This window comes from Salvelinus fontinalis, chromosome 2 (assembly GCF_029448725.1).
Source record: "Salvelinus fontinalis isolate EN_2023a chromosome 2, ASM2944872v1, whole genome shotgun sequence".
Classification (NCBI taxonomy): domain Eukaryota; kingdom Metazoa; phylum Chordata; class Actinopteri; order Salmoniformes; family Salmonidae; genus Salvelinus; species Salvelinus fontinalis.
This window is the reverse complement of record NC_074666.1, coordinates 14,849,761-14,874,260: the sequence shown is the minus strand read 5'-3', so window position 1 is coordinate 14,874,260 and position 24,500 is coordinate 14,849,761. Positions and strand designations below refer to the sequence as shown.

At 44.7% G+C, this 24,500-nt stretch overlaps 1 protein-coding gene across 2 annotated transcripts; it reads left to right on the top strand.

Annotated features, from left to right (window-relative positions):
• Nucleotides 1-171: 171 nt before the first annotated feature.
• LOC129812794 (kelch-like protein 8) lies at nucleotides 172-24,500 on the top strand. Of its 2 annotated transcripts, XM_055864673.1 has the most exons (10): nucleotides 174-304; nucleotides 11,472-11,709; nucleotides 12,938-13,486; nucleotides 14,586-14,772; nucleotides 15,015-15,158; nucleotides 19,062-19,173; nucleotides 19,323-19,491; nucleotides 20,714-20,873; nucleotides 21,739-21,940; nucleotides 22,112-24,500. In XM_055864673.1, the coding sequence occupies exons 2-10, from the start codon at nucleotides 11,494-11,496 to the stop codon at nucleotides 22,233-22,235; spliced, it is 1,863 nt and encodes a 620-aa protein (XP_055720648.1). In that variant the 5' UTR covers nucleotides 174-304; nucleotides 11,472-11,493; the 3' UTR covers nucleotides 22,236-24,500. The 2 variants fall into 2 exon arrangements, with proteins under 2 accessions (XP_055720657.1, XP_055720648.1); XM_055864682.1 differs by lacking the exon at nucleotides 15,015-15,158 and having other exon boundaries at nucleotides 172-304.

Here is a 24,500-nt window from a genome sequence, read left to right as displayed (position 1 = left end):
ACTGCTTTGCTTTATCTTGGCCAGGTCGCAGTTGTAAATGAGAACTTGTTCTCAACTGGCCTACCTGGTTAAAAAAAGGTGAAATAAAATAAAAACAAATAATCTGTCGAGAGAACATTAGTCTCATAACACCGGAACTGACCAATGGCAGGCACCAATGGTTATTTCCTGATATCAAGGAACGACCACATCAATAAACGCCCCGAATTGATGTCTGCGCATACACCATATCGTCCAGAGCGAGTCGAATGGTTTAAATTCTGTGTCTGTAAATGAAAGTGGGATTGGATTTTTACAAGATGAGGTAACAGAAAAATAAATTTGTCTAATGTAGATTGGCTCAACGTGTTCCATGTAGTAAATGTATACCGAGTGTAACAGTAATTCGTTTCCTCCAACATCTTGCATGAGTTCAGTAACGTTAGTAGCTAATTTTCAGCTAGCTAGTTAACGTTCGTTAGCTTCTTGCTAACCAATGAATTTGATCAGATTGCCTGTTTAACTAGCAAAAAATATAACTACACCAGTAAATATATTACTTATGATTGTTCATACTCCTACCGACACTTATACTCTAAGTTATAGTATCGCAAAGATATGAGACGTATGAATACCGCTAACTCTAGCTAGCTATTTACCCAGCTAACAGTCATTAGCAAGTGAGCTAGCATAACAACCATGCATCAAATTGTATTTGTCACATGCGCCAAATTCAACAGGTGTAGACGTTACAGTGAAATGCTTACTTACAAGCCCTTAACCAACAATGCAGTTTTAAGAAAATACAAAAATAAGTAAGAGAAAAGAATAACACATATTTAAAGAGTAGCAGTAAATAACAATAGCGGGGCTATATTCAGGGGTACCGGTGTCGAGGTAATTGAGGTAATATGTATGTAGAGTTCTTAAAGTGACTACGCATAGATAATAACAGAGAGTAGTAGGGGTGGGCGGCAATGCAAATAGTCTGGGTAGCTATTTGATTAGGTGAGAAAGGGCAGTGTGGAGTGCAATAGAAAAAAAGAGACGTCAAATACAAATAAGCTTGTTGACCAATCAGGAACTGAATATGACTGCACGTCACATAATCATTTAACGCTTTCATGAATGTTTTACGTAGTTATTAAACATTGATTACACTATCACTCGTATTTCATATGTCACAATGATTCATCGATAGGTATGCTATGATGCTGGTAAAGTTGTCTCGCCCACCTACAGTGCTGGTCATAAAAATAAAAGCTAGCTTCTTCCCCAAAAACATAGCAAAATGACATCATCTGTTTCAGTAGCTATAGTTAGCGTGCTAACTATATAGCGCTAGTTGTCATCTAAAATAACCCTCATTTATAAGACAGTTCTTATTTGATTAATGGTGGTCGGACCCATCTATGTGAAGCTAGCCACCATAAGGATTAGCCACAATAGTGGACTTTGCGGTTAGCCTTCAAAATAAAAGTATGTAATTGACAGTGAGGCAAATGAATGCCATAATTGAATAGATCATGCTAAACGAGGTTGTAATGTTGATATATAAAATTAACAACAGACTGCACCGCCCACAACCGCAGGGCTCTCCAGAGGGTGGTGCGGTCTGCACAACGCATCACCGGGGGCAAACTACCTGCCCTCCAGGACACCTACAGCACCCAATGTCACAAACTTTATGATCGAGTTGGAGGCGTGCATGGCCACAAAGTCATGGGAGAACAGGGAGTACAGGAGGGGGCTGAGCAGTCACCCTTGTGGGGCCCCAGGACACGGCTAGGGATGCTGTCTGGGCCGGCAGCCTTGCGAGGGTTAACACGTTTAAATGTCGTACTCATGTCGGCTATCGGAGAAGGAGAGCCCACAGTCCTTGGTAGCAGGCCGAGTCGGTGGCACTGTATTATCCTCAAAGCGGGCAAAGAAGGTGTTTAGCTTGTCGGTGTCCGCAATATGGCTGGTTTTCCTTTTGTAGTCCGTGATTGTCTGTAGACTCTACCACGTACATCTTGTGTCTGGGCTGTTGAATTGCGAATCCACTTTCTCTATACTGACATTTTGCTTGTTTGATTGCCTTGCAGAGGGAATGATTACTCTGTATTCTGCCATATTCTCTCTCAAGACGAATCAATACTTATCTATACTAAACAAAAATATAAAAAAAACAATTTAAAAATCTGAAAAATCATTGAAATCAGTCAATTGAAATAAATCTATTAGGCCCGAATCTATGGATTTCACATGACTGGGAATACAGATATGCATCTATTGTTCAGAGAAAAAAAGTAGGGGTGTGGATCAGAAAACCAGTCAGTATCTGGTGTGACCACAATTTGCATGCAGGGTGGCACATCTCCTTCACATAAAGTTGATCAGGCTGTTGATTGTGGCATGTTGAATGTTGTCTCATTCAATGGCTGTGCAAAGTTGTTGGATATTGGCGGGAACTGGAACACCGTGTCGTACACGTCGATCCAGAGCATCCCAAAAATGCTCAATGGGTGACATGTGCAGGCCATGAAAGAACTGGGACATTTTCAGCTTCCAGGAATTGTGTACAGATCTCTGCGACACGGGGCTGTGCATTATCATGCTGGAACATGAGATGGTGGATGAATGGCATGACAAAGGGCCTCAGGATCTCGTCACGGTATCTCTGTGCATTAAAATTGCCATTGTGTTCATTGTCCGTATCTTATGCCAGCCCATACCATACATAACCCCACCCCCACCATGGGGCACTCTGTTCACAACGTTGAGATCAGCAAATCCGCTTTCCCACACGACGCCATACACGTGGTCTGCGGTTGTGAGGTCGATTGGATGTACTGCCAAATTCTCTAAAGCGATGGCTTATGGTAGAGAAGTGAACATTCAATTCTTTGGCAACAGCTCTGGTTGACATTCCTGCAGTCAGTATGCCAATTCCATACTTCCTCAACTTGAGACAGCTGTGGCATTGTGTGACAAAACTGCACATTTTAGAGTGGCCTTTTATTGTCCCCAGCACAAGGGGCACCTGTGTAATGATCATGCTGTTTAATCAGCTTCTTGATATGCCACACCTGTCAGATGGATGGATTATCTTGCTTACTAACAGGGATGTAAACAAATTTGTGCACATCATTTTTGAGAAATAATCTTTTTGTGATATATGGAACATTTTTGCGATCTTTATTTCAGCTCATGAAACACGGGACCAACACTTTACATGTTGCGTTTATATTTTTGCTCAGTGTAGATACATGGGTTCTGATACTATACAGGAATGCTACATTTTGGTTTGAAACAATTAGGTTTGGTTTAATTAGTGAACAAAATGCACTAAACCTTTGTTGTATCAACATTCATGTTCCATTCGAAATTAAAATCTGCTGCTGATAGCGCTCAATAGCTGGGCCTCTCTGGGCTGGGTGTTTGTGTGAATGATGCATGTCTAACGTGTATACTATGTAGGTACCTGATCTGAGCCATAAAGGAGACTAGGCATCTACCACCCCACTACCACTATCAGATTAGAGCCATAAGGGAGACTAGACATTTACCACCCCACTATCAGATTAGAGCCATAAAGGATACTAGGCATCTACCCCCCCACTACCACTATCAGATTACAGACATAAGGGAGACTAGACATCTACCACTCCACTACCACTATCAGATCTGAGCCATAAAGGAGACTAGACATCTACCACCCCACTACCACTATCAGATTAGAGCCATAAAGGAGACTAGACATCTACCACCCCACTACCACTATCAGATTAGAGCCATAAAGGAGACTAGACATCTACCACCCCACTACCACTATCAGATTAGAGCCATAAAGGATACTAGGCATCTACCACCCCACTATCAGATCTGAGCCATAAAGGAGACTAGGCATCTACCACCCCACTACCACTATCAGATTAGAGCCATAAAGGAGACTAGACATCTACCACCCCATTACCACTATCAGATTAGAGCCATAAAGGAGACTAGGCATCTACCACCCCACTATCACATTAGAGCCATAAAGGAGACTAGGCATCTACCACCCCATTACCACAATCAGATTAGAGCCATAAAGGAGACTAGGCATCTACCACCCCACTATCACATTAGAGCCATAAAGGAGACTAGACATCTACCACCCCATTACCACTATCAGATTAGCGCCATAAAGGAGACTAGGCATCTACCACCCCACTATCACATTAGAGCCATAAAGGAGACTAGACATCTACCACCCCATTACCACTATCTGATTAGAGCCATAAAGGAGACTAGACATCTACCACCCCACTACCACTATCAGATTAGAGCCATAAAGGAGACTAGGCATCTACCACCCCACTACCACTATCAGATTAGAGCCATAAAGGAGACTAGACATCTACCACCCCACTACCACTATCAGATTAGAGTAATAAGGGAGACTAGACATCTCCTACCCCACTACCACTATCAGATTACAGACATAAGGGAGACTAGACATCTACCACTATCAGATTAGAGCCATAAAGGAGACTAGGCATCTACCACCCCACTACCACTATCAGATTAGAGCCATAAAGGAGACTAGGCATCTACCACCCCACTACCACTATCTGATTAGAGCCATAAAGGAGACTAGGCATCTACCACCCCACTACCACTATCAGATTAGAGTAATAAGGGAGACTAGACATCTCCTACCCCACTACCACTATCAGATTAGAGCCATAAAGGAGACTAGGCATCTACCACCCCACTATCACATTAGAGCCATAAAGGAGACTAGACATCTACCACCCCATTACCACTATCAGATTAGCGCCATAAAGGAGACTAGGCATCTACCACCCCACAATCACATTAGAGCCATAAAGGAGACTAGACATCTACCACCCCATTACCACTATCTGATTAGAGCCATAAAGGAGACTAGACATCTACCACCCCACTACCACTATCAGATTAGAGCCATAAAGGAGACTAGGCATCTACCACCCCACTACCACTATCAGATTAGAGCCATAAAGGAGACTAGACATCTACCACCCCACTACCACTATCAGATTAGAGTAATAAGGGAGACTAGACATCTCCTACCCCACTACCACTATCAGATTACAGACATAAGGGAGACTAGACATCTACCACCCCACTACCACTATCAGATTAGAGTAATAAGGGAGACTAGACATCTCCTACCCCACTACCACTATCAGATTACAGACATAAGGGAGACTAGACATCTACCACTATCAGATTAGAGCCATAAAGGAGACTAGGCATCTACCACCCCACTACCACTATCAGATTAGAGCCATAAAGGAGACTAGGCATCTACCACCCCACTACCACTATCTGATTAGAGCCATAAAGGAGACTAGGCATCTACCACCCCACTACCACTATCAGATTAGAGTAATAAGGGAGACTAGACATCTCCTACCCCACTACCACTATCAGATTAGAGCCATAAAGGAGACTAGGCATCTACCACCCCACTATCACATTAGAGCCATAAAGGAGACTAGACATCTACCACCCCATTACCACTATCAGATTAGCGCCATAAAGGAGACTAGGCATCTACCACCCCACAATCACATTAGAGCCATAAAGGAGACTAGACATCTACCACCCCATTACCACTATCTGATTAGAGCCATAAAGGAGACTAGACATCTACCACCCCACTACCACTATCAGATTAGAGCCATAAAGGAGACTAGGCATCTACCACCCCACTACCACTATCAGATTAGAGCCATAAAGGAGACTAGACATCTACCACCCCACTACCACTATCAGATTAGAGTAATAAGGGAGACTAGACATCTCCTACCCCACTACCACTATCAGATTACAGACATAAGGGAGACTAGACATCTACCACTCCACTACCACTATCAGATTAGAGCCATAAAGGAGACTAGGCATCTACCACCCCACTACCACTATCAGATTAGAGCCATAAAGGAGACTAGGCATCTACCACCCCACTACCACTATCTGATTAGAGCCATAAAGGAGACTAGGCATCTACCACCCCACTATCACATTAGAGCCATAAAGGAGACTAGACATCTATCACCCCATTACCACTATCTGATTAGAGCCATAAAGGAGACTAGGCATCTACCACCCCACTACCACTATCTGATTAGAGCCATAAAGGAGACTAGGCATCTACCACCCCACTACCACTATCAGATTAGAGCCATAAAGGAGACTAGACATCTATCACCCCATTACCACTATCTGATTAGAGCCATAAAGGAGACTAGGCATCTACCACCCCACTACCACTATCTGATTAGAGCCATAAAGGAGACTAGGCATCTACCACCCCACTACCACTATCAGATTAGAGCCATAAAGGAGACTAGGCATCTACCACCCCACAACCACTATCAGATTAGAGCCATAAAGGATACTAGGCATCTACCACCCCACTACCACTATCAGATTAGAGCCATAAAGGATACTAGGCATCTACCACCCCACTACCACTATCAGATTAGAGCCATAAAGGAGACTAGACATCTACCACCCCACTACCACTATCAGATTAGAGCCATAAAGGAGACTAGACATCTACCACCCCACTACCACTATCAGATTAGAGCCATAATGGATACTAGGCATCTACCACCCCACTACCACTATCAGATTAGAGCCATAAAGGAGACTAGACATCTACCACCCCACTATCAGATCTGAGCCATAAAGGAGACTAGGCATCTTACACCCCATTACCACTATCAGATTAGAGCCATAAAGGAGACTAGGCATCTACCACCCCACTACCACTATCAGATTAGAGACATAAAGGAGACTAGGCATCTACCACCCCACTACCACTATCAGATTAGAGCCATAAAGGAGACTAGGCATCTACCACCCCACTACCACTATCAGATTAGAGTAATAAGGGAGACTAGACATCTATCACCCCACTACCACTATCAGATTAGAGCCATAAAGGAGACTAGACATCTACCACCCCACTACCACTATCAGATTAGAGCCATAAAGGAGACTAGGCATCTACCACCCCACTACCACTATCAGATTAGAGCCATAAAGGAGACTAGGCATCTACCACCCCACTACCACTATCAGATTAGAGCCATAAAGGAGACTAGACATCTACCACCCCACTACCACTATCAGATTAGAGCCATAAAGGAGACTAGACATCTACCACCCCACTACCACTATCAGATTAGAGTAATAAGGGAGACTAGACATCTCCTACCCCACTACCACTATCAGATTACAGACATAAGGGAGACTAGACATCTACCACCCCACTACCACTATCAGATTAGAGTAATAAGGGAGACTAGACATCTCCTACCCCACTACCACTATCAGATTACAGACATAAGGGAGACTAGACATCTACCACTATCAGATTAGAGCCATAAAGGAGACTAGGCATCTACCACCCCACTACCACTATCAGATTAGAGCCATAAAGGAGACTAGGCATCTACCACCCCACTACCACTATCTGATTAGAGCCATAAAGGAGACTAGGCATCTACCACCCCACTACCACTATCAGATTAGAGTAATAAGGGAGACTAGACATCTCCTACCCCACTACCACTATCAGATTAGAGCCATAAAGGAGACTAGGCATCTACCACCCCACTATCACATTAGAGCCATAAAGGAGACTAGACATCTACCACCCCATTACCACTATCAGATTAGCGCCATAAAGGAGACTAGGCATCTACCACCCCACAATCACATTAGAGCCATAAAGGAGACTAGACATCTACCACCCCATTACCACTATCTGATTAGAGCCATAAAGGAGACTAGACATCTACCACCCCACTACCACTATCAGATTAGAGCCATAAAGGAGACTAGGCATCTACCACCCCACTACCACTATCAGATTAGAGCCATAAAGGAGACTAGACATCTACCACCCCACTACCACTATCAGATTAGAGTAATAAGGGAGACTAGACATCTCCTACCCCACTACCACTATCAGATTACAGACATAAGGGAGACTAGACATCTACCACTCCACTACCACTATCAGATTAGAGCCATAAAGGAGACTAGGCATCTACCACCCCACTACCACTATCAGATTAGAGCCATAAAGGAGACTAGGCATCTACCACCCCACTACCACTATCTGATTAGAGCCATAAAGGAGACTAGGCATCTACCACCCCACTATCACATTAGAGCCATAAAGGAGACTAGACATCTATCACCCCATTACCACTATCTGATTAGAGCCATAAAGGAGACTAGGCATCTACCACCCCACTACCACTATCTGATTAGAGCCATAAAGGAGACTAGGCATCTACCACCCCACTACCACTATCAGATTAGAGCCATAAAGGAGACTAGACATCTATCACCCCATTACCACTATCTGATTAGAGCCATAAAGGAGACTAGGCATCTACCACCCCACTACCACTATCTGATTAGAGCCATAAAGGAGACTAGGCATCTACCACCCCACTACCACTATCAGATTAGAGCCATAAAGGAGACTAGGCATCTACCACCCCACAACCACTATCAGATTAGAGCCATAAAGGATACTAGGCATCTACCACCCCACTACCACTATCAGATTAGAGCCATAAAGGATACTAGGCATCTACCACCCCACTACCACTATCAGATTAGAGCCATAAAGGAGACTAGACATCTACCACCCCACTACCACTATCAGATTAGAGCCATAAAGGAGACTAGACATCTACCACCCCACTACCACTATCAGATTAGAGCCATAATGGATACTAGGCATCTACCACCCCACTACCACTATCAGATTAGAGCCATAAAGGAGACTAGACATCTACCACCCCACTACCACTATCAGATTAGAGCCATAAAGGAGACTAGGCATCTACCACCCCACTACCACTATCAGATTAGAGTAATAAGGGAGACTAGACATCTATCACCCCACTACCACTATCAGATTAGAGCCATAAAGGAGACTAGACATCTACCACCCCACTACCACTATCAGATTAGAGCCATAAAGGAGACTAGGCATCTACCACCCCACTACCACTATCAGATTAGAGCCATAAAGGAGACTAGGCATCTACCACCCCACTACCACTATCAGATTAGAGCCATAAAGGAGACTAGACATCTACCACCCCACTACCACTATCAGATTAGAGTAATAAGGGAGACTAGACATCTCCTACCCCACTACCACTATCAGATTACAGACATAAAGGAGACTAGACATCTACCACTCCACTACCACTATCAGATTAGAGCCATAAAGGAGACTAGGCATCTATCACCCCATTACCACTATCAGATTAGAGCCATAAAGGAGACTAGGCATCTACCACCCCACTATCACATTAGAGCCATAAAGGAGACTAGACATCTATCACCCCATTACCACTATCTGATTAGAGCCATAAAGGAGACTAGGCATCTACCACCCCACTACCACTATCAGATTTAGTTTTTTTTGTCCCCCCACTGGTTCTGAAATCACCATCACCCACTCATTAACTTGTCATTTTTAACAGATGAAGTGTTTCAGCTGGTAATGTATCAATACTTATTTACAAATGAGCTATGACCTAGCCAATGAATATATAGCACAACTTTGGATTTTACCCCTCATCTCAAAATCAAATGGTTTTGACTGTTTGGAAGCTTTGTGAGCTCATTTTGTCCTCCAGCTTTGGCCATGCAGTGCACCTCGCAAAAAGTGATTCCTCATTATGAAAATATGACTTTACCCTGTATATCTTAAAAAAAATAAAAAATACCTTTTTATACACTGAACTACTAAAAAATATTGCTCATGGTGAACCTGAACAATCAAAATAAAAATCTATTGTCAGCCTCGTTCAGCAGCTATAGACAGATGAGTTGTGTCTCCGGTAGCTTACTTTTATTCTGGAAAAACGCAATTTTCAACAATGCGTGGATAACTGTAACCTAGCAAATTACACACGGTTGTCACTCAACGTCTAAAGCCTAATATTGCGAGCAAACCTGGGCACAGTGTGCAGTTTGACTAGGCTACTCCCTAGAGTTGTTCTGCGTGCTCAATGACTGTCAATGCAGTTAAATGCTTAGTTTCGACACAAAATGTCACAAAATGAGGTATTTTCGGAAGGTAGAAACTAATATGAGCAACAACAACAAAAGAGTGACTCGGCGATTCATAATGTTTTAATTGATTTTCTGACCGATGCTATATCATGGATTGGTTTGTGGTCTGATGCAGTCGTATCTTAAACATTTGAATCTTAAACATTTGAATCAAGGACTGTTGTGTCATGGTGAATGTTACACCCCTACAATAAATGTCTTCTGTCCTTGAGAATAGTGACGAGGGGGCGGTGAAGACTTTGGCCACATTATCTCTGCAAAATGTCTTCTGTCCTTGAGAATAGTGACGAGGGGGCGGTGAAGACTTTGGCCACATTATCTCTGCAAAATGTCTTCTGTCCTTGAGAATAGTGACGAGGGGGCGGTGAAGCCTTTGGCCACATTATCTCTGCAAAATGTCTTCTGCCCTTTAGAATAGTGACGAGGGGGCGGTGAAGCCTTTGGCCACATTATCTCTGCAAAATGTCTTCTGTCCTTGAGAATAGTGACGAGGGGGCGGTGAAGACTTTGGCCACATTATCTCTGCAAAATGTCTTCTGTCCTTGAGAATAGTGACGAGGGGGCGGTGAAGACTTTGGCCACATTATCTCTGCAAAATGTCTTCTGTCCTTTAGAATAGTGACGAGGGGGCGGTGAAGACTTTGGCCACATTATCTCTGCAAAATGTCTTCTGTCCTTTAGAATAGTGACGAGGGGGCGGTGAAGCCTTTGGCCACATTATCTCTGCAAAATGTCTTCTGTCCTTGAGAATAGTGACGAGGGGGCGGTGAAGCCTTTGGCCACATTATCTCTGCAAAATGTCTTCTGCCCTTGAGAATAGTGACGAGGGGGCGGTGAAGCCTTTGGCCACATTATCTCTGCAAAATGTCTTCTGCCCTTGAGAATAGTGACGAGGGGGCGGTGAAGCCTTTGGCCACATTATCTCTGCAAAATGTCTTCTGTCCTTGAGAATAGTGACGAGGGGGCGGTGAAGCCTTTGGCCACATTGTCTCAGGGAGTCTATTCAGCAGCAGAAAGCTCACCGGAGAAGCCACATAATCTGTCGAATGTGGGTGGAAATGTGCTTTGCGATGCTCTGTTTTATAGGCTGTGCCATATCAGTTTGACAGCGAGAGAGAGAGACCTCACACAGAGGCTCAATGGCGTCTCTAGTCTACAGCTCTCTACTCCCAACCGTGTCATCATACATTTAGCCTCCTGTGAGAATTAACTTGACCTCTTTTTCCACTGAGTGTGGGACAGAGGGAACATTTGGTTGGCTGTAAATGTACAGGACTAGGCTAACCCCCCTCCCCCCTTTCTTCTAACAAGCTCTCTGAATTTTCTCCCCTTCATCTTGCCCCTCTCTCTCCTCCCAGGTCTGACTCCCTGTAGACTGTGATGGCTCCAGGCGACATGGTGCCGGAGCATGCCAAGCAGCATAAGCTCAAGCAGGAGAAGGAGAACCGTCAGAGCACCACCACCACCACCAGGCCTGATGGAGACTCTGAGCCAGACGGATGCTTTGTCTTTGAGGCCCATGAGGCATGGAAGGACTTCCACGACTCCCTGAGGCAGTTCTACGAAGTGGGGGAGCTCTGTGATGTCACACTGAAGGTAGGTCTGGACATAGACGTGAGGGACAGGCAGAGTGAGGTTTTATAGTGTTCACAATGCTCAGCCACTAGCTCTTTGGCTACTAGCTATTTGTGAAATGGGTATGCCAAACAATGGGTAAAGCATAGAGATGCTATTAAATTACTAGAGGGGCTGAGATGTCATTAACACTCAAAGTTCCAGAATGGAGTGAAAATGGCAGCCATATTGGTCAGGGAGAAATCCAAACCAGTCTAATTAGAATTTGTATTAAAAAAAAATATATTTTATCTTTATTTACCTAGGCAAGTCAGTTAAGAACACATTCTTATTTTCAATGACGGCCTAGGAACAGTGGGTTAACTGCCTTGTTCAGGGGCAAAATGACAGATTTTTACCTTGTCAGCTCGGGGATTCGATACAGCAACCTTTCGGTTACTGGCCCAATGCTCCAACCACTAGGCTACCTGCCGCAGGTAGCCAATGGCAGTAGAGGCTTAATCTTGATTTGATTTATGCAGGAAAATAAAAGTAAGGCATGTGATATCATAAATTATGTAGTAATTATTGTCAACCTAAAATAGTCATAATTATAAATAGTTTATTTGGGTTTTATACACTTTCTGTATAAATAGCCTCTAAAATATATGTACATGTCTACTTGTTAGTTTTCTTGGAAAGCTGTGAGTACTATTATGATAAAATATTAGTACTTGCGTTTACAACTTGTCTAAGTCCTATCATCAACTGATGACAGCCAGTGTATGACTGTGGATTGACTGCATTTTTTGAATGGAATGTTGGCATATTGGCATTTTAATTTGATTAATTTATGGAATCATTCCTCCAAAACTGTCTGGCCAGCTAACAAACATACAGTGCAGAAAAATGATTCAAAATGCATTATTTTACACTATCTTATCAAAGTGCTGGCAAACCATGGTTGACCAACTCCCTGACCAAAATGGCTGCACTTTACCCCATCATAAGAAGGTCCATGTCCATTCTGGTATTCTAATTCCTAATTCTATTTGTCGCCAAGGCAAAAAATAATAGCCTTATGTCTGTTTTTGTGAAGTTTGGTGGGAACCAGTTAGGCCTATTTAAAATAATAATAATAATAAAAAATACAAAAAAGAGACTCAAATTAACCAACAAAACCTTTTGTGGACCGAATAGTTCAGGGAATGAATAATGTGTGAGCTTGCATTAACTCTCTCTCTCTCTCCTTTTCTCTCCTTGTGTTCAGGTGGGCAGCAGGCTGATACCATGCCACAAGCTGGTGCTGGCCTGTGTCATCCCTTATTTCAGGGCCATGTTCCTGTCTGAGATGTCCGAGGCCAAACAGGACCTGATTGAGATCAAGGACTTTGACGGAGACGCCATCCACGACCTGGTGCGTTTCGCCTACTCCTCTCGTCTGACCCTGACAGTGGACAACGTACAGCCCCTCCTCTACGCAGCCTGTATACTGCAGGTAGAGTTGGTAGCCAGAGCCTGCTGTGAGTACATGAAGGCCCACTTCCACCCCTCCAACTGCCTGGCTGTCCGCACCTTTGCCGAGAGCCACAACCGCGTCGACCTGATGGACATGGCGGATCGCTACGCTTGCGAACACTTCCGGGAAGTGGTGGACTGTGAGGACTTCCCGTGCGTGTCGCCTCCTCACCTGAGAACCCTGTTGTCCTCCAGTGATCTGAACATTCACTCTGAGACTCAGGTGTACACCGCTGCTGTCAAGTGGCTGAAGAATAACCCTCAACACCACGAGGCCTGGCTGCAGCAGATCATGACTCAGGTAGGTCTGAAAGATTGCGTTTACACAGGCAGACCAATTAAAATTTAAAAAATCCACTATTTGGTCTTTTGTCCAATTGCATTAGATTTTTACACATCTGATTGGTCATAACATCATGTAGTGAAACAAATATCAGAATTGGACTGCCTGTGTAAACGCAGCCTTAGTCACACAGCTTGGGCTGGTTGGGGAGCTTTGGTATTTTGTTTAATTTTTAATTTATGCTTGTAGGTGTTGTATGTTGTGTTTGTGGAACATTTTCCTCATCAATACTTAGTTGTAGTTGGGTGTAGTGTTTGACACTGTGTGTGTAGTGTTTGTGTGTGTGTGTAGTGTTTGACTGTGTGTGTGTGTGTGTGTGTGTGTAGTGTGTGACTGTGTGTGTGTAGTGTTTGACTCTGTGCTGTGTTTGTGTCCGGCTGCCCTGCAGGACAGATGCTTCTGTGTTAATGTTTATGACCCCCTGTGTGCTGTGTGTGTTGACTGTGTGCTGTGCTGTGTGTGTTGACTGTGTGCAGTGCGTGTTGACTGTGTGCAGTGCGTGTTGACTGTGTGCAGTGCTTGTTGACTGTGTGCTGTGCAGTGCTTGTTGACTGTGTGCTGTGCTGTGCGTGTTGACTGTGTGCTGTGCAGTGCTTGTTGACTGTGTGCTGTGCAGTGCTTGTTGACTGTGTGCTGTGCAGTGCTTGTTGACTGTGTGCTGTGCAGTGCTTGTTGACTGTGTGCAGTGCGTGTTGACTGTGTGCAGTGCGTGTTGACTGTGTGCAGTGCGTGTTGACTGTGCTGTGCAGTGCGTGTTGACTGTGCTGTGCAGTGCGTGTTGACTGTGTGCTGTGCAGTGCGTGTTGACTGTGTGCTGTGCAGTGCGTGTTGACTGTGTGCTGTGCAGTGCGTGTTGACTGTGTGCTGTGCAGTGCGTGTTGACTGTGTGCTGTGCAGTGCGTGTTGACTGTGTGCTGTGCAGTGCGTGTTGACTGTGTGCTGTGCAGTGCTTGTTGACTGTGTGCTGTGCAGTGCGTGTTGACTGTGTGCAGTGCGTGTTGACTGTGTGCAGTGCGTGTTGACTGTGTGCTGTGCTGTGTATCCATACCTCCTGTAGGTGCGTCTCCCCCTGCTCCCAGTAGACTTCCTGACGGCCACGGTGGCCAAAGAGGAGATGATCAGAGGGAACCTGAGCTGCAGAGATCTGCTGGATGAGGCCAGGAACTATCACCTGCACCTTAGCAACAAGGTTGTCCCGGACTTTGAGTATTCTGTCAGAACAACACCTAGGAAACACACTGCAGGTAACAGACTGGCAGCTTGTCCAACTAATTGTCAATCAGCTATGTGATAGCGTTGAGGACATTGCAGAACAATGATAAAGGAAAAATCTTAATTTTATATATTTTATATATTTATGACCTAAACCCTAAATCGTTGATTGATTCCTCAGGGTGGATATTCATGTGTTGAGCTTGGTGTTTTATTTTTACCTGCTCTGAACTACTACATAACTTCTAACCTTCGACCTCTGCCTCATCTTCAGGTGTGTTGTTCTGTGTGGGTGGGCGGGGTGGTTCTGGTGACCCGTTCCGCAGCATCGAGTGTTACTCCATCAGCAAGAACAGCTGGTTCTTTGGACCTGAGATGAACAGTAGGAGACGGCATGTTGGAGTCATCTCTGTAGGAGGTGAGAGATGGAGGGAGAGAGAGAGGTGGGGGAGGGAGGGAGAGAGAGGTGGAAGAGGGAGGGGAGAGGGAGGGAGGGGGAGAGAGAGAGAGGTGAGGGAGGGAGGTGGATGATGGAGAGGGAGGTGGATGATGGAGAGGGAGGTGGATGATGGAGAGGGAGGGTGGAGGGAGGGAGAGAGGTGGAGGATGGAGAGGGAGGGAGGGAGGGAGGGAGAGGTGGAGGATGGAGAGGGAGGTGGAGAGGGAGGGAGGGAGAGAGGTGGAGGGAGGGTGGAGAGGGAGGGAGGGAGGGCGAGAGAGAGGAGGAGAGAGGTAGATGGAGGGGGAGGGAGGGAGGGTGAGAGAGAGAGAGGAGGAGAGAGGTAGAGGGAGGGGGAGGGAGGGATAGAAAATGGATAGAGAGCCAGAACTCCAAAACTGGTCTTAGGTGCTGTTTCCCCCTGTACTCACTGAATGCTTTGCAGATTAAGGATGGAGAATAGATGTGTGTTGGGAGAGCAGCCATCATAATAATTATGTTTATGTTACGAGGGCTGTGTGGAATCTCTCAGGGATGGTCAGAGCACAGAGTCTGAGATTATTAGTATTTATTATGGATCCCCATTTTGTTTCTGTCAAGGCAGCAGCTACTCTTCCTGGGGTTTATTATGGATCCCCATTAGTTCCTGCCAATGCAGCAGCTATTATACTCTTCCTGGGGTTTATTATGGATCGCCATTAGTTCCTGCCAATGCAGCAGCTACTCTTCCTGGGGTTTATTATGGATCCCCATTAGTTCCTGCCAATGCAGCAGCTATAGTACTCTTCCTGGGGTTTATTATGGATCCCCATTAGTTCCTGCCAATGCAGCAGCTATTATACTCTTCCTGGGGTTTATTATGGATCCCCATTAGTTCCTGCCAATGCAGCAGCTACTCTTCCTGGGGTTTATTATGGATCCCCATTAATTCCTGCCAATGCAGCAGCTATAGTACTCTTCCTGGGGCCCAACAAAATTAAGGCCATTACACAATTTTTAAAACATTACAATACCTTTCACACCACATTAAGTTTGTACCTTCAGGCCACTACTCTACTACCACATATCTACAACACAAAGTCCACAAAATGTACATGTTAGTGCTGACCCTGTTTAGTCGACTGATTGATTGTTTGGTTGATATGCTGTTGGTCGACCCAATTTTTTTACTTTTTGTCGAGTAGTTGCAAATACATTTAAAAAATCTATGGCGCATAAGACGCCTGTCTGATTCACACCTGTCTGAGTGGACTAATCCATTGTAGAGGCCTGTCTGAGTGTACTAATCCATTGTAGAGGCCTGTCTGAGTGTACTAATCCATTGCGGAGGCCTGTCTGAGTGGACTAATCCATTGCGGAGGCCTGTCTGAGTGGACTAATCCATTGCGGAGGCCTGTTGAGTGTACTAATCCATTGCGGAGGCCTGTCTGAGTGGACTAATCCATTGCGGAGGCCTGTCTGAGTGTACTAATCCATTGCGGAGGCCTGTTGAGTGTACTAATCCATTGCGGAGGCCTGTCTGAGTGGACTAATCCATTGCGGAGGCCTGTCTGAGTGGACTAATCCATTGTGGAGGCCTGTCTGAGTTCCATTGTGGAGGCCTGTCTGAGTGGACTAATCCATTGTGGAGGCCTGTCTGAGTGGACTAATTCATTGTGGAGGCCTGTCTGAGTGGACTAATCCATTGTGGAGGCCTGTCTGAGTGGACTAATCCATTGTGGAGGCCTGTCTGAGTGGACTAATCCATTGTGGAGGCCTGTCTGAGTGGACTAATCCATTGTGGAGGCCTGTCTGAGTGGACTAATCCATTGTGGAGGCCTGTCTGAGTGGACTAATCCATTGTGGAGGCCTGTCTGAGTGGACTAATCCATTGTGGAGGCCTGTCTGAGTGGACTAATCCATTGTGGAGGCCTGTCTGAGTGGACTAATCCATTGTAGAGGCCTGTCTGAGTGGACTAATCCATTGTAGAGGCCTGTCTGAGTGGACTAATCCATTGTAGAGGCCTGTCTGAGTGGACTAATCCATTGTAGAGGCCTGTCTGAGTGGACTAATCCATTGCGAAGGCCTGTCTGAGTGGACTAATCCATTGTCATTGTCTGATTGGACACATTTCCTGCAGAGCGCACAACCTAGGTTACACTTGTGAGAAAAACGTTTGTGTTAATTTCATTCCATTTATGAGGTGTCAATTTATTCATTGTCTTTTGTTTGTGGCGCTCCTGTCAATGTGGAGTAAGGACGTGCACCTGATTACGCATAGAAGCAGGCTTAGGCTACCTGGCCTGCGCTCAAATGTAGGCTTACAGATCACCTGATTTATAAATCTGCCCATTTGGGGATCTGATACTGTTTCTGATTGGCTTAACTCACCATCACTGTGGAACTTTTCAAAGTAATTTTTTCTTCACCTCCAACAGCAAGTAAACAAAGTCTGTTTTTACATCCATTGAGAATGACAATAGTTCCTCAACGTAGTCTATTTAAAAAAAATCTTTCCAGCTCTCTCCATTTCGATAACCACTTGGCATGAAGGGGGGAAAAATGTCATGCTCTGATCCAGTGGAAACATCATAAAATAGGCCTACCTGAAATAAACAAATAGCCTACAGCTGTGTCTGTATGTCTGGACCTCAACTTGAGCAGGAAACTCTGAGGGAAGGAAATGTTTTATACTATGTTGCAAGTTTGCTACCATTGGGCCAGACCGAGTTAATAGTTGATACGATGTTTCCAGTTCCTTGTAAGACAGGCCATGTGTAGCCAATGGGATTTATAGGATATTTATTTTTTTCTGGATATTTTCTTCCTGCAGGCTGCAATTGTTTTTTATTTTGTTGGCTTTAAGTAGGCTATTTTTACGTAATGGCAATAGAAGTTACTTTTAGATTTGTATTATTTTCATAGAATTGTGATTAAAACCACGTAACATCTGATTTTGAGATATGAAGACTTTTATCAGTAAAAATGGTACGATAACTTGGCACTCCACGTGGAAAAAGGTTGCCGACCGCTGGTGTAGCCCATTACCCGGCAACTTCGGGAGTGTAATGGCTGCTACGAAGGCCAGCAGCAACGGGAGAAGGGTCTGGAACAGGTTGTCTTCTTCTGGTTAGACTATATGGATCTGTTAAGGCCATATTGATCTCTGGCTCCCTCTTTAGTCATTTGTGTCTTCCTTTTTAATCGCGGTGCTTAAAGCATCAGACAAGCTCAGTGGCCTACATATATAGTTGATTTTATTCAACATCTATATATATGGAAAAAATATACGTTTTAAAATGTCGACCAATCGTTTGGAACAGATGACTCGGGTCTACAAAGATTTTTTTGTTTGGGGACAGCCCTTGTCGTGGACAGCCTTAGTATAGTGCGTATATTATCGTGTGTGTAAATGCATTTGTCTCTCGCACAGTCCCGCTGGTCCATATGTTTTTTTTATCAGTTTTTTTTATATCAGATTTTACTGCTGGCATGAGTTACTTGATGTGGAATAGAGCTCCATGTAGTCATGGCTCTGTGTACTACTGTGCGCCTCCCATAGTCTGTTCTGGAATGTGAAGAGACCTTTTGTGGCATGTCTTGTGGGGTATCCATGGGTGTCTGAGCTGTGTGCTAGTTGTTTAAACAGACAGCTCGGTGCATTCATCATGTCAATACTTCTTACAGTAGTGATGAAGTCAATCCTCTATTTTGAGCTAGAAGAGATGGACATATTCATGTTAGCTCTCCACGTACATTTAAGGGCCAGACGTGCTGCCCTGTACAAGGCTAATTTTAATTTGACTAATTCCCTCTTTGTTGTCTCAGGACCATATTTAGTATATGTCAGGTTGTGAGTTGTCTATGGTCTCGTAGTCCTATCGTTGCTCTGGTGTCCTCAGGTAAAGTGTATGCAGTAGGGGGGCATGATGGCAGTGAACACCTGGGGAACATGGAGATGTTTGATCCTCTCACTAACAAGTGGATGATGAAGGCTTCCATGAACACTAAGAGGTATGTCATGTCTGGGGAGGGGGGAAAAAAAGGCAATTCTCTAATGTGAGTTTTGTTTTAGAAATGTTTTACAGCCGTCCATAAAGATTCCTAATTATACTCACTCTGATATACTGCCCTATTGTCAATGCTGTCTTGTATGTGTGTAGAAGGGGCATAGCTCTGGCAGCTCTGGGAGGTCCTATCTACGCCATCGGAGGTCTAGATGACAACTCGTGCTTCAACGACGTGGAGAGATACGATATCGAGAGCGACCGCTGGACTGCTGTGGCGTCCATGAACACACCCAGAGGAGGGGTGGGCTCTGTGGCCTTAGGGGTAAGAACAGCATGGATACATGAACACACCCAGAGGAGGGGTGGGCTCTGTGGCCTTAGGGGTAAGAACAGCATGGATACATGAACACACCCAGAGGAGGGGTGGGCTCTGTGGCCTTAGGGGTAAGAACAGTATGGATACATGAACACACCCAGAGGAGGGGTGGGCTCTGTGGCCTTAGGGGTAAGAACAGCATGGATACATGAACACACCCAGAGGAGGGGTGGGCTCTGTGGCCTTAGGGGTAAGAACAGCATGGATACATGAACACACCCAGAGGAGGGGTGGGCTCTGTGGCCTTAGGGGTAAGAACAGCATGGATACATGAACACACCCAGAGGAGGGGTGGGCTCTGTGGCCTTAGGGGTAAGAACAGCATGGATACATGAACACACCCAGAGGAGGGGTGGGCTCTGTGGCCTTAGGGGTAAGAACAGCATGGATACATGGCTGCGCTGAACATACAGTATTATACAGAGCCTTCTGAAAGTATTCACACCCCTTGACTTTTCCCACATTTCGTTGTGTTACAGCCTGAATTTGAGATGGTGTGTCACTGGCCTGCACACAAACACCCCATAATGTCAAAGTGGATTTATGTTTTGAGATTTTTTTTCTTCAAATTAATGAAAAATTAAAAGTTTAAATGTCTTGAGTCAATAAGTATTCAACCCCTTTGTTATGGTAAGCCTAAATAAGTTCAGGAGTAAACATTTGCTTAAGAAGTCACATAATAAGTTGCATGGACTCACTCTGGGAATCTCACTGGGACCAGGGAGGTTTTACCCCCCCCCCCCCCCCCCCCCCCTCCCCCGCAAAGACCAGGGAGGTTTTCCAATGTCTCTCAAAGAAGGGCACTGTATTGGTAGACATTGAAACAGTTAAGAGTTTTTAATGGCTGTAAATGGAGAAACTTAATTTTAACACTCAACAGGTGACATTACCCTCCTTACAGAAGATACAACCATTTATACCATTCAGTAAAGAGATTTTATTCCCTGTGCTGTTTGTGTGATTGAAGTCCGACCATGTCCGTGGGCAATAATCATCAGACCTTTCCTGTCGGTAACAGGAACACACCTCAAATGTTGTACTTCTTGAATTGCTGAGCCTCTTTTTATATCGGCTTAGTTCCAACACCCCCAAAAATGAGTAGCAGCACCTAATCCAGTCCACTTCGAGCCCGGAGAATCACTTGTTTAACCCTCTCCTGTCCTGTCAGAGTCACGTGTACGCTGTGGGAGGTAACGACGGTGTGGCCTCTCTGTCCAGTGTGGAGAGGTTTGACCCCCACCTCAACAAGTGGACAGAGGTCAGGGAGATGGGCCAGAGACGAGCAGGGAACGGAGTCAGTGAGCTGAACGGATGCCTCTATGTCGTGGGTAAGAACACAGCACAATACTACTGTTAATCATTTACAACAGCGTTTCCCAAACCAGGTCCCGGGGACCCCAGGGGGTACACGTTGTGATTTTTTGCTCCAGCACTACACAGCTGATTCAAATAATCAACGCTTGATGATGAGTTGATTATTTGAATTGGCTGTGTAGTGCTGGGGCCAAACCCAAAACGTGTACCCCTTGGTGTCCCCGGGACCTGGTTTGGGAAACACTGATTTAGAAGATGTGAGTGACTTACAGTAAGTGAATTCAACTAAACGAGGTGAGACAACCACATATCACTGTCACGTTGTATTTCCAATCAGTGTTTACCACCCATTCTACTGGCTGCTATTTAACGTGGGTCACATGCTTTTCACACACAAGGGGTTGGCTTGTAAACATGAGACAGAAAAGAGAAAAGTTCATGTTTTGTCAAGTTGGTTACTGATTAAAAGGGATCCGTAAGGGTAGGGTGATGTTATCGGCTGAATTTGTAGAGTCCTCTAAGGCTGTTTCACAGCTCTGGCCTGACTTTTAGCTGATCCTAGTTGACGTGAGTCAGCATTGCTGTGTTTGTGGAGGAGGTTAAGCTACTGATTATCTTAGCTACTAGCTACTGTCTATCATAAGCATTGACCTTGCTGGGCAGAGGTGTGGATCTTTATTGCCTGCTGCGTGCTGCTTCACTGACCGGGGTTATGCTATTCATATCACGTCTTGTACTGAGCCGTTATCCTACAGTATGTACACAACTTACTGTATTCGCGACACGATGTGTACAAGCCTTCAACTCTGAAATTGCTGATTCATAGTTTGTTAGTCGTGGCTCCACCGAAGGTGTTACTGAACTCCCATCTTCCGTCAGGCGGTTTTGATGACAACTCTCCGCTGAGTTCTGTGGAACGTTTGGACCCCCGTCTTTCCCGATGGAACTACGTCTCTGAGCTGACCACGCCCCGAGGTGGAGTGGGCGTGGCCACGGTCATGGGTCGAGTGTTCGCAGTCGGTGGTCACAACGGGAACATTTATCTTAACACAGTGGAGGCCTTCGACCCCCGTATGAACAGGTGAGACACGGAGAGAGAGAGCAGGGTTACTGTTCAGGTTCAAGGAAGAGGTTGTACTGTGTAAGTTTAAACAAGCACACAGGTCTAGTCTTTTTTTAGTTTTAGGTCTGGTGAGTTAACTGACACTTTATCATAATACATAACCACCTGGTCTGACTGTGTGTTCCTCAGATGGGAGCTGGTGGGGTCTGTCTCTCACTGCCGGGCCGGTGCAGGAGTGGCCGTCTGTTCCACTCACATCAGCCAGATCAGAGACGTGGGCCAGGGCTCCAGCAACGTGGTCGACTGCATGTGACCGCTGTCTGACCACAGGCTGACCCGGAAAACTGCACAAGATCAGACGTGCACAGAACAGCACCCGTCCCCCACGCACAGCCACAAGCACTGAATCCCACTGCACGGTCACTGACTAGGAGCAGCTGTCCTTAAAGCACCACTTCCCTTTAGCACTGACTGTCATGTAACCGATCTCACTATGTAGGGTGGTGTGCATTGTTATTATTCAGCTGAAGACACTTCTCTGACTGAACCTTATCAGTGGAAAACTGATCTTCAAACAATCAATATATTTTCTCTTTTTGTGATGTTTGCAAATGCATTTCAGTGATTGGTGTATTTTGAAAAAAATGATTTGATTTTCTTTGCGTTTTGACTGCTTTGGAACTTTATCAAAAGGAAAATAGCTGACTGATAGTTGAGCTGTAGATGTCTCATTAGACAGGCCTTGCATATCGACTTGTATTTTTTAAGAGATAACCGGTTAGTACCTTTGCTCTGTCAGACCTCACTTTCACAATCATCACTGTCTGAACTGAGAGATCTTCCTAGGGTTCCCAGCAGTCTCTCACATATATAAAACAGTATGAGAGAGAGCACTGTGAAGTATGGACAGTATCTGGAGGATGGAAAGCTGTGAAGTAAAGACTCTGTGAACAGATCAGTGTTTAGGATGTTTAAAAATCTGTTGACATTCTATTGACTCACACATAGACAATGTTTATTTTTTCCTTGTTTATTTTATTTTTAGGAATTCACGGCTTTCATTCAGATCTATCCGCTGTAGGCTTCGTGATGCTGAAACCGCTTTCGTGTTAGCATTAGCTAGCTGTAGCCTGTATTTGCGTTTTGAACAATCATTCCTAACAGACTGATTCTAATTGAGATTAAACTATGGCGGTCTTTGGCAGAGTTGGACTAAATTTGTGAAGCAATAAGAGGTTGCTGCATGTCTTTGTTAGCAGACTGCACGTGTGCCGTTTTGAAATGACTGAGGGGACTAGTGATAACTCTCAGGACAGACAGTCTAGGGTCTTAGCAGAATGCTAACCCTCATACTCTCTGTGTTCTACTCAAAGATAGCTGGGCTGTCAGTAAACAATTGTGCTTTCAGACGTCTGAAGTGATGAATCCTCTATCTGCCAAATAGTTCTGATTTTTTATATTTTTATATTTGTGAGTTTTTATGAAATCAGTGCTTATCTTTGGTGTTGTTCTTTATGTGTCTTGTCTTGGACTTGTTGTTGTGCACTATCTTCCTGGCGTCGTCAGGGCTTTCACTATATTTTGTCCTATGGAAATGTTTTATGCTATTTTCAAAATGTTTTGCCAGTGAGTGTCTGCTCTTTGACAGTGAGTGTCTGTGTTTTGAAGATTTTTCCTCAACCTTATTTTCTTGTGACTCCTCCTGGTCAATTCAAGGCCTTTCAGGTAATTCTGGATTTGATTGTAAGACTGTTGTTGGGCAACAGATTGACCCAAGACTTTGATTTAGAAATACACATGTTTGAAGAGATGATATGCATTAGGAAAACATGCTCTTTCCATGACATAGACCAACCAGGTGAATCCAGGTTAAAGCTATGATCCCTTATTGATGTCAATTGTTAAATCCACTTCAATCAGTGTAGATGAAGGGGAGGAGACGGGTTAAAGAAAGATTTTTGAGACTTGGATTGTGTATGGGTGCCATTCAGAGGGTGAATGGGCAAGACAAAAGATTTAATGGGGCAAGCCGGGAAGTGCCTTTGAACGGGGTATGGTAGTAGGTACCAGGTACACCGGTTTGAGTGTCAAGAACTGCAACGCTGCTGGGTTTTTCACGCTCAACATGTGTGTATCAAGCATGGTCCACCACCCAAAGGACATCCAGCCAACTTGACACAACTTTAGGAAGCATTGGGAGTCAACATGGGCCAGCATCCCTGTGGAACACTTTGGACACCTTGTAGAGTCCATGCCCTGACGAATTGAGGCCGTTCTGATGGTCCTTAATGTTCTGTACACTCCATTATATGCATATTTGCTCTTGTACCCTCCATTAAGTGAATATTGAATTGTTGCACCATTGGTTTGTTGTATTCTACAATAGAACTGTAATACCTCTGGTGTGTCATACTGTACTCCAGGGGTGTGTACTGACTTGCCAACTGTAATATAGAACGTGTCAGTTCAAGCTTTTGTAAATTTGTTGCTATTGGTTGCTGTGTCTTACATTGTATTTCATACAGCTAAAATCTTCATTTAGTTGATGTTACTATAATATATCTGTCATTATTCATGA